Raw genomic sequence first — 17608 nt, 5'->3', positions numbered from 1 at the left:
CAGACGAAGTGTTGGGGGTTACTCACTGCAGACTCTTGTGTACTTCTGCTTTCAGGTATATATTTTGCCCTAGTTTATGGATACGTGTGAACATATGCTCTATCTCAGGGGACCTGGTCTATATCTAGGTTTTGGGACTTTGTTAGGAAGTGAACCACCTGGGATGGAATCAGAGAATACTATGAAAGGAAAGGTCTCACCTGAGCAATGAAGCTGAAGGGTTGTCATTCCACACCTGAAGTCTCTGGACACAGTCTGAAGTGAAACATGCTGGGTGGCATTCGTTGCATTGATTAGGTTGCGATCGGCGGATGCAATATTATTTGATATGAATTGAGAGAAGCATGCAGGAAAGTGGGCCCCACCCTAAGGTTCCAGGGCTGGGGGAAATATAGGCTCTCTATAGTGAACATGTGAGATTCCTGCTGTCTTAAGGTTCAAGAAGACAATGGATAGTTATTGTTATCATCACATTATTTGGTAATTGGGTTAACTTTGAAATGTCCTTTTGTTAGGGTTTGCTGTATAATACCCAGCATCTTGTATATAGCTGGGCCACCGTTGCTACCTGGTTCTTCCTTTTTTTAAAAGATTTTATCTATTTATGAGAAAGACAGGAGGGGGAGAGAGAAAAAGAACCAGACATCACTCTGGTGCATGTGCTGCCGGGGACAGAATGCAGGACGTCATGCTTGAGAGCCCAGTGCTTTATCCACTGTGCTACCTCCCTGACCAGTTTTGAACTTTCAACTCATCCTCCCCCTTAGTGACGGCCTTGCCCAGATGCCTGAGAACGAGCCCGACATTCACAGGAACGAGGGCACCAGAGGCCACCTCCCAGGACACCTGTCTCCCACCAGAAGTGACCAGGAATGGGAGTCAGGACTGAGGTCTCTGGCCACAGAGGGACGGTGACAGTCAAGACAGGCTGGGGTTCTGGTCACCCAGGGGCCGCGTCTCCTGCCTGCAAGCTCTCCTCTCCCAGGAAGTGGCCTGGGTGCTGCTGTGACAAGGGAGGCTGAGCCTTAGTTTTTTTTTTTTGCCTCCAGGGTTATTGCTGGGGCTCAGTGCCTGCACTACAAAAATCCACTGCTCCTGGAGGCCACCTTTTCCCGTTGTTATTGTTGTTGGACAGGACAGAGAGAAGTGGAGAGAGGAGGGGAAGACAGAGAGAAGTGGAGAGGAGGGGAAGACAGAAGTGGAAAGAGGAGGGGAAGACAGAGAGGGGGAGGGAAAGACAGACACCTGCAGACCTGCTTCACTGCCTGTGAAGCGACTCCCCTGCAGGTGGGGAGCCTGGGGCTTGAACCGGGATCCTTGGGCTTCGGGTCATGTGTGTTTAACCCACTGCCCACCCCCCACCCAGTTTAGTTCTTCCTTTCATTTGACGGAGCAGAAAGATACTGAGAGGTGAGGGAGCGACAGAGAGATGATACCTGCAGCCCTGCTTCACCTCTCATGAAGCGACCCCTGCAGCGGGGCTTGAACCCAGGCCCTTGCGCATGGGGTGACGCATGTGCTTAATCCAGAGTGCCACCACCTGCCCCTACCACCCCCACGGGTCATTTTTATTCGCCTGTTTCCCCCAGAACCTTGGTCGGCTCTGGCGCACGGTGGTGTGGTGTGTGTGTGTGTGGGGGGGTTGAACCAGGACCCCCAGGCCTGAGGCAGGAGTCCCCTCAACTCCCTCCTTGACCAGGCCTGCTCGAGGGCTGGGCAGCAGGCAGCAGGGCTGCCCACAACCCCACGAGTCCTCGGGTTCGAGCCCCCTTTCGCAAGGTAAGACCAAACGCGAGTGTACGGAAACCCTTTACTTGTCTTTATTCTCACACGTTATAAAATCAAACACTGTACAAACGGTTCTCCGCGGCGAGGGCTGGCGGGCAGGGGGCGCTGGGGGGGGGGGGGCGGCGCATGCAGCCCCGGCCCGGGATCGGGGCCCCCCGGTGTGGGTCCTATGTACAGGCTGAAATGTGTCGGTCCTGAGCGTCCCGCGGGGGCGGGTGGGCCCCCCCCCGCTGCCTGCCGTCCGTCCGTGGGGGCTAGGCCAGGTAGCTGTACGTGTCCTTCTCGCCGTCCACGCGCTCCAGGTACTCCTTCTCGATCAGGATGTCGATGCATTTCTGGGCAGGGGGTGGGGGGGTCACCCTGGCAGGCGGGGGGGGGGTGCGCGCCAAGCCTGCCTCCTGAATGCCCCCCCAGCACTCAGCCCGGGGCTCCTGGAGCTAGGGGCAGCCCGGGGCCAGCAGGACGGCTCGCCTGACGGTGCGCCTGCTTCGCCTGTAGCCCCGACACCTGGGGTCAAAGCCCGCCCCCCACGCGGTCTCAGCGAGGCGACGGAGAAGCCCAGAGGCGGCCCAGCAGTGGGGTGCTCACGGGGCGGGAGACTGCTGGAGGGCCCGTCCTGAACCCCCGGTAGGCACAGGGGACCGGGGCGGGGGGCAGAGGGAAGCTTCGGAATCCTAGCCCCCCGCTCGAGCTGAGCTGTGTGTGGCCCCCGGCCCACCTGCCTCTCCGTTCCTAGCTTGGCATCTGGCCTACGCCGCGACCCTCCCTCGGCCTCCCCGGGGCCGGCGCCCAGGCTGGTACCTTAATCACGGGGACACGGGGCTTGAACCTGGCGGAGAGCTGGGTCAGCACCTCCCCCAGCAGCTGCTGGTGTTTGAGAACCTTCCTCATCTTCATGATTCTCACGATGGCCGCCTGGGGGCCGAGGATGGCGGGCGCCACTCACTCTGGTGGCCGGGGGGGGGGGCCCACCCGGTGTCCAGGCTGCCCACCCCAAGGCCACCCCGGATGCCAGGCCCTGTGGCCTCGGGAGCGAGCGTGAGTCCGCACGGCGTCCTAGGGCCGGCCCCCACCGCACTGGAGAAAGCTCCGGTGTGAGGCGTTGAGGCGTCCTCTCCCTCCTCCTCCATCTCCCACCCCACCCATCTACTGCCACCTGCACCACAAATCCATTGCCCCCAGCGGCCATTTCCCCCCTTCCTTTCTTTCATTCGGTAGGACAGAGAAAGGGAGGGAAGGGGAGAGAGACACAGAGACACCCGCAGACCTGCTTCTCCGCCCATGAAGCTCCCCCCCGCAGGTGGGGCGGGGACTCAAACCCGGGTCCTGGCCCATGGTAACACGTGCTCAAGTGGGTGCCCACCGCCCGGCCTTACTCTATCTGAAGTGGCAACGCCACTTGTTTGTTTGACCAGACAAACAAACAAGCTGCAAGAGGTCAGTCCTGCGGGCTCCATGGTGCCCGACTGCCCGTCCGCGGCCGTGTCACGACTGTAGACCCCCCCCCCCCACCCCCCGGCAGCTCAGGGCCAGGCCGTCACCTGGATTAGAAGCTTGCGGTCCTCCTCGATGTTCTTGTGCGTGGTCTCCTGCTCCTGCTTCTGCTCCGTCTTCATCGGCACATTGATGTTCACCCTCAACTTCTTGCTGCCGAGAGAGCAAGGCGGACATGGGGGTTCGTCCCGCAGGCGCCCTCAGGCCTCCATCGCCACCTTCTCTCTCTCAGACGTCCAGGCACATCCCCTCTGGCTCTTAAGCCCCAGGATGCTCAGTAACAGTCCCCCCCCCCACTCTAAGAGGGGAAACTGAGTCAGGACCCTTGGGCTCAGAGGCTCAACGTCTGTGTGGACCACTCAAGGAGGCTGTCGTTCAGGGAAGAGGCTGGCAAAGACCCTGCAAGCCGAGGAGCCGGGTGGTGGCGCGTCTGGCTGAGTGCAAATGATACGGTGCTCAAGGGCCCAGGTTCAAGCCCCCGGTCCCCACTTGCAGGGCATCAGCGTCACAAGAGGTGAAGCAGGGCTGTAGGAGTCTAGCCTTCTCTCTCCCTCCCTATCTATTTCTGTCTCTACCCAAAGTAAGTAACATAGATTAAAAAAAAAAAAAAAAGACTTTGCAAACAAGGAGAAACCCCAGACCCCCTCCTCCCCATGTGATACCGGCCGGCAGAGGCACCCGGGGGTGGGGCCGGGGGGTCTAGAACAATCCACCGAGAGGTGTCTCTTACTTTTTGTAGCCGAGATACAACTTTATCAAGGTGTCTGGCTTCAGCTCCACCTCATCCACGTTCGCGTTCTCGTCTTCCAGGACCTGGGGGCCAGGGGGCCGTGAGGATACAACAATGGCACCAGCCTCCCCCCCCCCCCCCCAGCTCCAAGGCATCAGCGTCACGTACCAACAACTTGGACTTCAGCAGGATCTGTAAGACCTGTGCCAAGATGTCCTGCGAGGGAAAGAGGCTCGTTAAGGGGGGATGTGCTGTCCCCCAGCCCGCCTTCCCAGGAGAGAGAAGTGTCCCCTGGAAGGAGCACGGGGCTAGGCTAGCAGGAAACTAGGAGATACAGGAGGGGCCTCTTGGCGGGTCCTGAACTCACCACCCCGACGGAACCACCGCCCCCCCCCCCCCCCCAGGCTTGGGTGCCTTGGCAGAAAAGCCAGACTCTCGTCACTCAGAGCAGGCACCAAGCACAGGCTGACTCAGTCCCTGACCCTGCAAGGGGCTCCACTTCCTCAGTGCTGCCAGCCAGAGGCCCCCGAGAAAGAGAGAGAGAGAGGAGAGTGGTGGCAGCAGCAAGGCCGAGGGGAACAGAGCTGCTGGGGCCGGGAGGGAGGGCCCTCGCTACACGCAGACCCGACAGGTCCCTTCTGGGGATTCCCGCAGTGAAACACTAACCCCCCCCAGACTCAGCACAGTTTGCAAAAGCCAGCGGGGGCTGGGGAGACTGCACAGTGGTTCTGCAAAGACTCCCCTGCCTGAGGCTCTGGGAAAAAAGAACAAAAACAAAAAAACCAAACAACCATCCCCCACCAACGCCCCCAAGCCAATGGAAACCATAGCAGATAAAGAGATAAGCAAGATGCAGGGCTCTTTTTTTTTTTTTAAAAGAAATCATTAAAAAAAAAAAAAAGTCTATTATCTTTATTTACTGGAGAGAGACAGCCAGGAATCGAGAGGGCAGGGAAGAGGTAAGAGGGATAAAGAGACGCCTGGGGGCCCTGTTTCACCACTTGCCAAGCTTTCCTCCTGCAGGTGGGGACCGGAGGGCCTGAACCCAGGTCTTTGTGCATTTTACCATGTGCGCTCCACCTGGCCCCAGATGCAGTGTTTAGATGTGGAATAGAACACTATTTGGCTCTAAACAAGGAAGAGTCCAGTTTTTGCGATGATATGAATAGGTTGTGAGGGCATTCTGCTGAGCCAAGTAAAAGACAAGACAAATACTGCACGATCTTGTCTATCAGGAAGATCTACTGAGATGAGTCTTGCGGTTGGGGGTAGGTGGTGGTGGCGGTGGTGAGGGGACTGGGTGGAAGACAGAATGGAATCGACAGTTAGCAGCAGTTGCTGTGTGTGGAGTCACTCAGAGAGAGATCCTGGTAATTCTCACAGCCCGTGGCCTGTGCTGCTCAGAACACCCCCCCCCCACTCCCCTGCCACCCGGTTATTTATTGTCTGGGAAGATGGTGTCGTGGCTGGCAAAAGGGCTAGAAAGCTGGATCAGGCAAGAGAGTAGCTCCCAAATACGGGGCTGTCTAGAAATATTGTTGAATGTCAACCCCACCGGTTTGATCTGGGGCCCATAGTCAGCCCCAGAGCCCAGGAACCTCTGCATCCCTGCGGTTCCGAGGTCGCATTCTGTGGTCAGGGATATGCCTACAATAGACCTTCTAGCTTTTTCCAAAATGAAGACCCAAATCTTCATCTGCGATATTGCAGCCTGTAGGTTCGTGATTAGTCAACAATTTGTTCTGCTTTATATTTTAACTTTTTTCAGCCACCAGGTCCAGATGATATACCATGACACCAACCAGACTTCCCAGGGCAGATGACCCCATGTGTCCTGGAGCCCCGCTTCCCCAGAGCCCTACTCCACTAGGGAAAGAGAGAGACAGGCTGGGAGTATGGATCCACCTGTCAACACCCATGTTCAGTGGGGAAACAATTACAGAAGCCAGACCTTCCACCTTCTGCAACCCACAATGACCCTGGGTCCATACTCCCAGAGGGATAGAGAATAGGAAAGCTATCAGGGGAGGGGATGGGAGATGGGAGTTCTGGTGGTGGGAATTGTGTGGAAATGTACCCCTTAATCTGTAGTCTTGTCAATATTTCCATCTTATAAATAAAAAATAAATTAATTAAAAGAACAAGACCCCCCCCAAAAAAAAAAAAACCCACACCCCGCTGCCTGTGTGTCTGAAAGCAGCCAGTTATAGCACAAAGACACCTGACAGAAATTCAGGCTGACTGGGACGACTAGCGGCCTGGGGGAGGGGGGGACATCTAGAGAGATGTCAGGGGGAGGCTGGGATCTCTGCGCTGAGAGTAACAGACGGAAGCAGAAAAGAGAGAAACTGAGCTGGACAGAGGTTCAGGGCAGGGGGGGCGAAAACAGCTCGACTCGCAGGCCTGTGGTTCTCGGTTCGATCCCGGGTGCCGCCTGGGCCGGGGTGGATGGAGCTCTGGGCTGTGTGTCGCCTGTGAATCGCGTTCATATATAAACCCAGACATCTTTCCCCGAGACAGAGGCGAAGGCCAGAGCCGGAGCGCGTCCCCTCGCGGCGCAGACCCCCACCCGGCCGGGGAGGCCCCGCGTACCATTTTGATCTGCGTGCTGTCCGTGAGCTGCTGCACGGCGTAGGCGTCCTCCGTGTTGTACTGCAGCAGGATGGCCATCTGGAAGGTGGACGCCTTCGCGGCCGGGAGGGGGAGAGAGAGAGAAACGCGTCAGGGCAAACCCAGAGCCTGCAGGCGACTCGGCCCGGGGAGCACCCGAGACTCTTTGGGCTGGCGGAGCGGATCAGCCCTGCCCCACCTTGGGGACTCGGTGGGACGGTCCCACGCCACCTCCAGACACCGGCTGGTGGTTCTGACTCTAAGGTGGGTCGCCCCCGTGGCCAGGCACGTCCCCCATAGTGGGCACCGCTCACGCCCCACCACCCGACGACCGCACGTGTGTGCGAGTGGGGGGGGCACGATCGTATGTGTGTGCGTGTTTGCATGTGTGCGTGTGCGTGTGCGTGCATGTGTCGGGTGGGGGCACGCCCCCTTGTTTTTTTCTTTTGCTTCCAGGGTTATCGCTGGGGCTCGGTGCCTGCACTTCGAACCCACTGCTCCTGGAGACCATCTTTTCCCCTTTCGTTGCCCTTGTTGTCTATCGTTGTTGTCGGATAGGACAGAGAGAAATGGAGAGAGGAGGGGAAGACAGAGAGGGGGAGAGAAAGACAGACACCTGCAGACCTGCTTCACCGCCTGTGAAGCGACTCCCCTGCAGGTGGGGAGCCGGGGGCTCGAACCGGGATCCTTGTGCCGGTCCTTGTGCTTTGTGCCACGTGTGCTTAACCCACTGCGCCACCGCCCGGCTCCCGGCCCTTCCTCTTTTGATTCTTTTTACTTAAAAGTGAGGCTCGGTCACCGAGGGATGGGTCCCTGGGCCAGAAGACGTCCCTTTCTGGGGTGCTACAAGCTAGTTTGGGGGCGTGGGGTCAGGCCCTCGGGGCCCCTCACCTGCAGGGTGTATCTGTTCTTGAAGCAGTTGGTCACCAGCTCCCCCTTGGACAGCTGGTACAGCCACGTCAGCTTCCGGCCGCTGTGCCGGCTGGCGTAGAAGGCCGTGAAGCGCTGGTAGCTCCGCTCCAGCTGGGGGAGGAAAGCGTTTGACGGGGGGCTCCCGGCCCTGTGCCCCCACGCCCGCGCCACCAGGCTCCGGAGGCCTGACTTGTGAAGCCCTGGACTTGGGTGTGGACGCTCGTGCTCGCCAGAGACCCTGGGTCACAGCGACAGAATGGACGAGGGGGCCGGGCGATGGCACACCCGCTCAGGGGCACGCATCACTGTGCGCAAGGACCTGGGTTCAAGCCCCTGCTCCCCCACCTGCCTGGGGGAAGCTTCTCCGTAAGTGAAGTAGGGCTGCAGGTGTCTCTCTTCCCCTCCCTCTCTCTGTCCCAGCACATCAAATCAAACATGTAAGAAAACGTGGGAGATACGGCACGTGGGCCCCAGGAGCAGAGTCCAGAGTGATCTGCGGGGAGCAGACTGAGGGTGCTGCTTGCCACCCCCCACCCCCGCGTCCCTCCTCAACCCCCCACGGTCCCCTCCACACAGCAGCACTGGGACAGGCCCCGGCCGGGCTCACCTCGGACGGCAGGGCGAAGGTGCAGGATTGCTGGAAGGGCCAGGACCCGGAGCTCAGGACCTGGATGCTGAAGTCCACTGGGGGGGGGGGAGGGGAGGGGGAGGCAGGACCCGCTCAGTCCGTCAGCCCGTCTGTCACCAACGGACATCAGACAAGGGCGACCCCGGCACTAAAGCACCATACGCAAAGGACCCTGCTGCAGCCGTAACTACAGATGAGATGGAGTCTGTCTAACTGTGTTACTCTGCTCAGTCCGGACTTGTGAAAGGCTGAGGAGCCTGGAACTTTCTCTCAGGCGAGGGAGCTTCCTGCTCCTCTCCTGCCCCCATGAGAGTCCACGCCCCTCGGGCTTCCCTTGCTTAATGAGTAACCCCCCCCCCCAAGGTGCTGCCTGAGGTGTGTTGTAGGGAAATTGTGAGGATGTGGTTGAGCTTGGCAGGGCTTGACTTGAGGGGACATCCATCCTGTCAGTCTCTCTCTCTCTCTCTACTGAGAGGTCGAGTAAGGAGGGACACAACACCCCCCCCCCAAGGTTTGCCTCGTCTTATCAGACTCCCTGCCTCACAAAGCACGCTGCATTCCTGATATATGGCCTGCTCCCTTATTATCTACATAATCATAGTTTTGCCTGAAAGATCCCCACCCATTCCATTCCTTTGATCTACTTTCTACCCTCAAGACCCCCCTTGCCCGCAGGGTATTATTAATCCTACCAGTTAAACCCCCGCAACAGTTGCTAAGGAAGGCCCTACCTTTCCCAGTCCCTTTTGCCTTTCTCCGCCCCTTTCCAAACCATGTCAAGCCATTTCCGTTTCTGACTTGCCACTTCCGGGTCTGCCTTTTAAAAAGCCTGGGCTCTCTGACCAATAAAGAACTGAATCGCCTCGCCACCACCAGCTCTGTTCCTGAGTCATCTCTCTCGCGTCGCTGAGTGAGTAGCAGCCCAGGCTGGCTCCGGTCGCCATCTCTCCAACCCACAGAGTACAAGAAGGGGCACCCCCACGCTAGCCCGGCAGTGTGTCAGAACCCCAAGGCCAAGAGAGCAAAGCCCCCCAAGTACACAGCGGACCCCGCTGTTGTGGGAAGCACTGCTCCCTGCGGACGGACACACAGACAACACGCGTGGTGTGCTCAACTGTGTGATGACCGTTACCCTTCAGGCAGCTGCTTGGCTCCCCACACGGCAGTGGAGCTTCCTCATCCTGAAACTCTGGGAGCAGGCTGGGGGGGCCTGCAGCTGGACGTTAATGGGCTGGGGCTGGCTCTGATAGTTTCAAACACCCTGCACAGGTCATAACAAGGTTAAAGGTGGTTCCAGAGCCGGCAGGTGTTCACCTGGGGTGGCCCCGTCACCTATCTGGGCTCTGGGGGGGGGGGGAGGCACAAGGCCCTAGGGAGGAACTTCCTGTCTGTCTGTCCTTGACTTCCTGACAACCCCCCACCCCCATGAGCCTGTAGGGCCCCTGTGTGGCGGCACTCACAGTCCAGTGGCTCTGAGTTGGTTAGGTGCTTCTTGAACTGCTCGTTCAGGTCCTTGCTGACGCCGATGTCCTGGAACATGCGCTGGAGCTTGGAGGTGTACTCGAAGCCGCACGCTTGCTGGAGTGTCGACAAGGGGCCCAGAGAGGCCTCAGCGACGGCCAGGGACGAGACTGGCCCAGACACCCTTCTCATTCATTCATTCATTCATTCATTCATTCATTCATTCATTTTCCCTTTTGTTGCCCTTTTTTTAAATTGTTGTAGTTATTATTGTTGTTGTTATTGATGTCGTTATTGTTGGATAGGACATAGAGAAATGGAGAATGGAGGGGAAGACAGAGAGGGGGAGAGAAAGACAGACACCTGCAGACCTGCTTCACCGCCTGTGAAGCGACTCCCCTGCAGGTGGGGATCCGGGGGCTCGAACTGGTCCTTGTGCTTTGCACCACATGCGCTTAACTGGCGCCCAGCTCCCCCTTCTCACTCTTGAGTTTCTCTCTACCCCTGGGGCCAGCGTCTGCACAGCCACACACTCTGCTGACTCCCAGCCAGGGAAGGTGAGTCTAGACTGCAGACTAGCCCCACCCCCCGGACTCCAGGGTAACAGGCCTGGAGGGGAGACACCGGAGGTCACTGACAGGAGGCCAGGCAGAAGGGCCTGGGGAGGACTCGGGACAGCCATGAGGAAAGGCCAGCAGGCTCCCAGACCACACACGGGGCGACGCAGAGAGGCCGCTAAGGAAAGGACCGCGGGAGGCCTAGGACAGACGCAGACATGGGGCACAGAGGAAACGGAGGGCAGAGCCCAACAGCCAGTTGGCCACCGGCAGCTGGAGCCAGGCCCAAGTTCAGGGCTGACAGGGGAGGAGGGTGGGCGAGTGCTGGAGAGGGGGGTGGGGCCACCCGAGCCCCAGGCAGGCTGTGGCTTATGCCGAGGGGCTCCCAGCCTACCGAGAGACCCTCAGCACCTTGAGTGGCACGTAGCCTCCTAAGAGACAACACAGGCCACTGAGAGACCCTCAGCCCCAAGTAGCCTCCAGCCCGAGAGGCCCTCAGACCCCCCAAGCGGCCCCCAGCCTCCAGAGAGACCCCCAGGCCCTTGAGTGGCCCCCTAGCCTCCTGAGACCCCCCCAACCCCGAGAGACCCCCCAGCCCACCTGAGCTGCCCCCAGCCCCCTGAGCGACCCCCAGCCCTCCAACGGCCCCCAGCCTACCTGAGTGGCCCTCAGCCCCCGAGCGCCCCGGCCGGCCCCATACCTTGAGCTTAGAGATCATGCTGGCCTCGGCGTCGTCGCTGGCGCTGTTCTGGTGCACCAGCCGCTTGGCCAGCATCTTGGCATAGAACTTCTGGAACACGTCCTTGTCCTCGATATACTTGAAGACCACCATCTGCAGGGACGGCGGGCAGCATGGCGCCTGGGCCAGGGACGGTCCCTGCACTGCACCCCGCCCTGCCCCACCAGCATCTCAGCAGGATAAATGGTGCCCTTCAAGCTGGCGTCTGCTTCCACCATCAGCCCTAACTGTGTTGAGGGGCCTGATGGGAGCTATCACGGCGGGCAGAGTGCTGGCCGGCGTGCAGGGGGTCCTGGGCTCAGTCCCCAGGACTAAAACAGGTGGGAGTCTACGGTGGGGGACACTCCAGCCTCTGTGGATGCCTTGGCCTCTGTGCTTTTTAGATTTGAGCTATTATGAAAGGAAGACAGTTCTGGCTCATGCTGGTGCTGGGCGCTCAATCCGGGGACCTTCGAGCCTCAGGCACGACAGTCTGATGTGCAACCACTGTGCTACCTCCTGGTCCTCTTAATGCACAGGACTTGTGAGTGGGAGGAACCTGGTTCGATTCCCAGCATCACCAACAGCCAGAGCTGAGTGGTGTTCTGGTGAACAACAAAAATGAAAAGTGGTCAGGATGGAAAACACAGGTCGGGCTGGGGAGAGGGCCCGGCAGTACTCCACAGGCTAAGTCCCTGGGGTGGGTCCCTGGGGTGGGTCCCTGGCAACATGTTAAAACCAAACAAAGTGAGAGCCGGGGAGACAGCACGGCGGTTTACCGGATAAGCTTGTATTCCCGAGGCCCTGCCCGATGTCCCAGGTTCAACCCCCAGCACCACCGTAAACCAGGACTGAGCAGGGCTCTGGCGCCCAAAACGGAAGACCCCGGTCAGTACGTGTGCACCCAGGGCCACAGGCACGCGGTGCCCGGAGACAAAGGCAGAGACTGGTTACTGAGCGCCTTACCACCTGGTTGAGGGTGTCTTCTAATTCTGCTTCTTCTGGGTTCTTGGAACTGAAATTTCAAACAGACAAACAAGTAAAGGTGTATCGTGTTTACAAACAAAACAGAAAACCTCTTACCAACAAGCTCCGCTTAGCCTGACTCTGCCACTGGGCTGTGTTCTGGACACCGCGAGGACCAGCCCTCTCGAATGAGCTCAGGCCGAGGCCGAGGGGGAGGGGGAGGAGGACCCTCCCTGCCCCTGGCAACCTAGCCAGCTCACACTGACTTCTACCGGGGAGAACAGACCCCCGGGACACTCACTCGGTTACAGCATCACAGAACAGAACAGAACATCCGTCTGGAAACACAGAAGGCCCAGCACCGCCACACAATCCAAAGAAAGAACAAATCAGAGGTGAGCACAAGCCAGTGCCCCTGAAATCACACCACAAATGGGCACAGGAACTGAAGCAGCCCGGCAGATGGCACGGTGGTAAAGCTTTGGGCTTGTAAGCGTGAGGTCCTGGGTTCGACTGCCGGCATCGCATGTGCCAGAGTGCTACTGCTCCGGCCTATCTCTACCCCTTCCAGTCCCCTCTCTGTAGCCCATGAAATTAAAAGCAACAACAACAAACAAACAAACAAATAAAAAATAACCCAGCAGGATATTCTTGGAATAATAATGATTTAAAAAAAGTCCAAACATTCAAGGAGCAGAGTTGCGAGCCCAAGTCCACGTCACACACTCGTGGACAATGGTCTCCCAAGCAAAGGGCCAGGAGCATGCAGAGGGGCGGGAAGGCCGCTCAGTACGGCCACACACTGCGGACTGAGGCCGGACCGCTGCCCCGCACGACGCACAGAAACCGGTTCCGGGCATATCAAAGACCTGCGGGAGAGGCCGGCAGCCATCACGGCCTGAGGCCCCTGGAGAGCCAACCTCGGGGCCAGGGGAGCCATCAAATACACTGTCAACTCAAGGCAGAAACCAAACCACCTGGCTGAGAAATGGGCAGAAGCTGGGCAGGCAGCCCGGCTGATAGAGCGCAGGCCTCGTGTGCCCACGGGCTGGTTCCCTGCCTGCACCCTGTCTCATGTGCACGCAGACATCTTTCCAAAGCAAAGGACCCAGAACTGAGAAGAAGCTTCTCCAGAAGACGTGGCGAGACCAGTAGGTCTCGCCACGTGAGCCCTGTGAGCCCGAGCTGCCAGTGCTGGGGGGACAGTGGCAGGGGGGCTGCCCTCCGGCCCTGTGGGGGGGGGGACGGGACATGGAACCGGCATCGCATTACTGAGAGCAGAGTGCAGAGGGTTCAAGACATGAAAACCAGAAACCCCATGAGAGCCAGCTGTCCCACCTGTGGGCATTTATCTGAAGGAAATGGAAGCAACAAGCCCCCCCTTTTTTTAAAAAAAAAATTATTTATTCATTCCCTTTTGTTGCCCTTTTTTTTTTTTTTATTGTTGTTGTAGTTATTGTTGTTGATGTCGTTCATTGTTGGATAGGACAGAGAAATGGAGAGAGGAGGGGAAGACAGAGAGGGGGAGAGAAAGACAGACACCTGCAGACCTGCTCCACCGCCTGTGAAGTGACTCCCTTGCAGGTGGGGAGCCGGGAGTTTGAACCGGGGTCCTATCGCTGGTCCTTGCGCTTTGAGCCACCTGCGCTTAACTCACTGCGCGACCGCCTGACTCCCGGCATCGAGCTTTTATGGTTTCACTTCCAGGAATCAATGGGGAGGTAGCGCAGCAGGCTAAGTGCCTGTAGGCCCTTACGCAGAGCGACACAGCGGACAGGCTGAACAATCTCTCAGGGGTGAGGAAGACAGTAAGATGGTTCTGTGAAGAGGCTCTTGTGCCTGAGGCTCCAAGGTCCCAGGTCTGGTCCCCTGCACCACCACAAACCAGCGCTGGGCAGTGCTCTGGTAAAACAGACGGACAGACAAACTTTCAGACCATCAGACCTAATTCTCGGTTACTGGAAGGGAAGGGGGATGGATGAAACAGGAAAAAAAGTTCTCTGGCCCAGGAGACTTGGGCTTCTTTCCCTGTTATTTATTGATTTATCTTTTAATTAAAATCCAGATTATCACTAGGCTCTGGCTTGTGGTGGTGCTGGGGACGGAACCTGTGACTGAGAGGCTCGGGCAGGAAGACCAGACTCTCGCCTCAGGACAGAACTGGACCTCGAGTGGGCGGACGCAGTGGGCTGTGATGCCCCTGAAGCCTACACAATGCAACGCCATCAGGACTCCTGGAAAATCAATCAAAACCAGGAATGATCACAACGGTGGCCCGGGGGTGGGGGTGGGGGCACAGTGGTCGGGTCTGGGCGAGAGGCCCCAGGTTTGAGCCCTGGCTCTGCATGCTGCTCTGGTCTCTCCTTCTGCCTCAGGAAATTAACTTAATAAATCTTAAAACTAAGCTATTGTGGGGGCGGGAGGTAGTGCAGCAGATTAACCGCACATGGCGCCGAGTGCAAGGACCGGTGTAAGGATCCCAGTTCCCAGTTTGAGCCCAATGACATGATAAACAAGGGCAACAAAAGGCAAAAACAAAACAAACAAACAAACAAACAAACCCAAAAAAGAAGCTACTGGGCGGAGGATAGACAGCGTTAACGGTTATGCGAACAGACTCTCATGCCCAAGGCCCCGAAGTCCCAGGTTCAATCCCCCCACACCCCCACCACCACAAGCCAGAGTTGAGCAGTGCCCTGGTACAAACAAACAAAGACGAAGCTACTGAACGCACAGACATGTTGCTACCTCAGGCCGGTGCTTCCCCTGCCCCCGGCCCACTCACCTCTTCTTCAGCAGGGAGTCACAGTAGCGTGCCAGCAGCTCCGGGGACTTGCTGGATGACTGCGCCATCTTGGTGACGGCGTTGTTGTTGATGAAGCGCCCACACGCCTGCGGGCCAGGACGTGACGTGAGGGGACAGACACCCAGGGAGCCCCCTCACACCCCAGGGACCCTTTAGACTTTGTTTTATTATCTTCATTTATTGGACAAAGATAGCCAGAAATCAAGAAGGAAGGGAATGGTAGAGAGGGAGAGAGACAGAGAGACACCTGCAGCCCTGCTTCACCACTCGCAAAGCTTTCCTCCTGCAGATGGCGACTAGGGACTCGAACCCGGGTCCTTGTGCACTGTCACATGTGTGCTACCAACCGGCCCCCAAATTTGATTTTCATGAGAGATAGGTAGAAAGACAGATAGATGAAAGATAGAAACAGGCTAGACAGATGCCGACACCAGGCCCCGCTCAGGTTGAGCCCGGGCCCCAGAGCCTCAGGCGAGCTCTCTCAGAGCCATTCTGCTATTTCCCAGTCCCCAGGGAGTCTCCCCCACCTTGTCCAGTGCCGCCACGAAGCCGGCGTCGTTGTTGAAGGCCGACATGACCAGAGCATTGTACTTCTTGTGCACGTCCAGCACGGTCTGCACGTACATCTTGGGGTCCTTTGGGTGGAGGGGAGGGGGAGCAGACATGGGGTCAGGCCAGGGACGGCGCGAGGAGGGGCTCTGCTCGGTCCTCAGACACAGGACACGGCTCTCGGGGGGCAAGCCGCAGAGCTGATGATCAGCACTGCCCGAGAAGCGGGTAATCTGGAGGGGGGGGAGCCGCTCTTTCAGGGGGAGCCGCGGGGGGACAGCTGGCCGTGGCAGAACGGGAAGGAAATGACACACAGAGTGGGGACCCCTACCTGACTGTCCGCAACATCCCCAGGTGCACCCCGTTTCACAGATGAAAACCACCTGCTCGAGGGCATCTGTGGGGGCAGGGGCAGAGGCCAGGCCACACCCCACACCCCACAGCCCGACTCCCAGCAGTGAAAACGGGGAAGGCCACCACCCCCAGAGACACTGGGATGAGAATCTGGAATTGTCCAACTTGTACATATTTCACTGTTTTAGAGTAGTGAGATACCATTAAGACTGAATTATAGGGGGTCGGGCGGTGGCGCAGCGGGTTAAGTGCATGTGGCACAAAGCGCAAGGACCGGCTTAAGGATCCTGGTTCGAGCGCCTGGCTCCCCACCTGCAGGGGAGTCGCTTCACAGGCAGTGAAGCAGGTCTGCAGGTGTCTGTCTTTCTCTCCCCCTCTCTGTCTTCCCCTCCTCTCTCCATTTCTCTCTGTCCTATCCAACAACGGCATCAGTAACAATAATTACAACAATAAAACAACAAGGACAACAAAAGGAATAAATAAATAAATAAATAAATAAATAAAAAAGACTGAATTATTTGGGGGCTGGGTGGTGGTGTGTCCAGTAGAGATGGGGGAGGGGAGGAGGAGGGGAAGGGAGAGAGGGGAGGGGGAGGGGGAGAGGAAGGAGGAGAGGCGGAAAAGGAGAGGGAGAGGGAAATCAAAGCACCACGAGGAGTAAGGGATTGAACCGGCAAACCTCAAGACAGGTGAGATAAAGTGTTGGCTTGGAAGCACAAGGTCCTGAGTTCGATTCCTAGCACCACATATGAGGGTGATGCTCTGCTCTGGCTCCTCCCCCTTTCTCTCAGAAAGGAACAAATGAACGACAGCCCACACAGACAGAATTCTCTGCTGAAGTGCCTCCTCCTCCAGGCAGCCTTGCCCAATCCTGCCGCCACAGCCCCACCAACTCCTCAACAGCCTCCTCCCACGGTGGCTGTGGGCTCTGCTCCCCAAGGCCTGTGCTTTGCCTTGAGCTTCTTCAAAGACAAGTCTTCCTGGAATGGGGGTGGGGTAGTACAGGCAGGGACCCGGGTGGGGGCACCGGGCCAGGGAAGGCCATGCAGGAAGTCCAGGTCTCAGTGAGACTTTCAGCCCAGCACACAACCAGGACTATGAAGAGCAAATAAAGCAGAAAGAGAGAGAGACAGAGACAGAGAGAGAAGATACGACACCCAAGACCTTCCTTCGACAGAAAACCGAAACAGTAACTGCTTCTGCTAGCTTTCCCCCTCATAAGCCCAACAATTTAACCAGCTTCATGAACTTATCAAAAAAAAAAAAAAAATCTTTTGGAAATAAGAATTATAATCAATAATAATAAAACAAAATGAAAAGAAATGTTTGATTTTGGATAGTTAAGGCAGAAGAAATACAAGTTCACTAAGCTACTTATCATTATTATTCTCCGTGGGAGACAGCCTTGATTCGGTTTTTAAATTCAGGTTAATCCATGGCTACCATTTAAGTTTTAAAAGCCTTCTTTTCTTTTTTTCTTTTTGCCTCCAGGGTTATTGCTGGGGCTTGAACCCGGATCCTTATGCCGGTCCTTGTGCTTTGTACCATGTGCACTTAACCCGCTGTGCTACTGTCCTCGCCACCCCCCCCCTTAATTATCTCTCTTTTTTTTTTTTTTAATTTTTAATATTTATTTAATTTATTTATTCCCTTTTGTTGCCCTTGTTGTTTTTGTTGTTGTAGTTATTATTGCTGTTGTCGTTGTTGGATAGGACAGAGAGAAATGGAGAGAGGAGGGGAAGACAGAGAGGAGGAGAGAAAGATAGACACCTGCAGACCTGCTTCACCGCCTGTGAAGCGACTCCCCTGCAGGTGGGGAGCCGGGGCTCGAACTGGGATCCTTATGCCGGTCCTTGTGCTTTGCGCCACCTGCGCTTAACCCGCTGCGCTACAGCCCGACTCCCAATTATCTCTTAACTCACTGGATAGAGACAGCCAGAAATCAAGAGGGGAGGGGGTGACAGAGAGACAGAGACACCTGCAGCCCTGCTTCATCACTCACAAAGCTTTCCCCCTCAGGTGGGGACCAGGGGCT

The 17608-nt window shown here is 57.2% G+C and overlaps 1 protein-coding gene across 1 annotated transcript in view; it reads right to left on the bottom strand.

The window, feature by feature from the left end:
* Positions 1–1798: 1798 nt before the first annotated feature.
* Positions 1799–17608, bottom strand: part of CUL1 (cullin 1) — a 35872-nt gene continuing 20062 nt past the window's right edge. Inside the window, exons 9-21 of the mRNA XM_007532715.3 lie at positions 15198–15305; positions 14650–14756; positions 11865–11913; positions 10881–11012; positions 9623–9740; positions 8142–8218; positions 7514–7645; positions 6605–6697; positions 4181–4228; positions 4013–4095; positions 3330–3435; positions 2590–2703; positions 1799–2123 (exon numbers count right to left, since the gene is read on the bottom strand). Of these exons, the coding sequence (XP_007532777.1) occupies positions 2043–2123; positions 2590–2703; positions 3330–3435; positions 4013–4095; positions 4181–4228; positions 6605–6697; positions 7514–7645; positions 8142–8218; positions 9623–9740; positions 10881–11012; positions 11865–11913; positions 14650–14756; positions 15198–15305 (1248 nt within the window). The 3' untranslated portion in view covers positions 1799–2042. The remainder of the gene's footprint in view (positions 2124–2589; positions 2704–3329; positions 3436–4012; positions 4096–4180; positions 4229–6604; positions 6698–7513; positions 7646–8141; positions 8219–9622; positions 9741–10880; positions 11013–11864; positions 11914–14649; positions 14757–15197; positions 15306–17608) is intronic.

Source organism: Erinaceus europaeus, unplaced genomic scaffold (assembly GCF_950295315.1).
Source record: "Erinaceus europaeus unplaced genomic scaffold, mEriEur2.1 scaffold_277, whole genome shotgun sequence".
Lineage (NCBI taxonomy): Eukaryota > Metazoa > Chordata > Mammalia > Eulipotyphla > Erinaceidae > Erinaceus > Erinaceus europaeus.
Note: the sequence above shows the minus strand (reverse complement) of the source record. Positions and strands in the feature narration are given on the sequence as shown.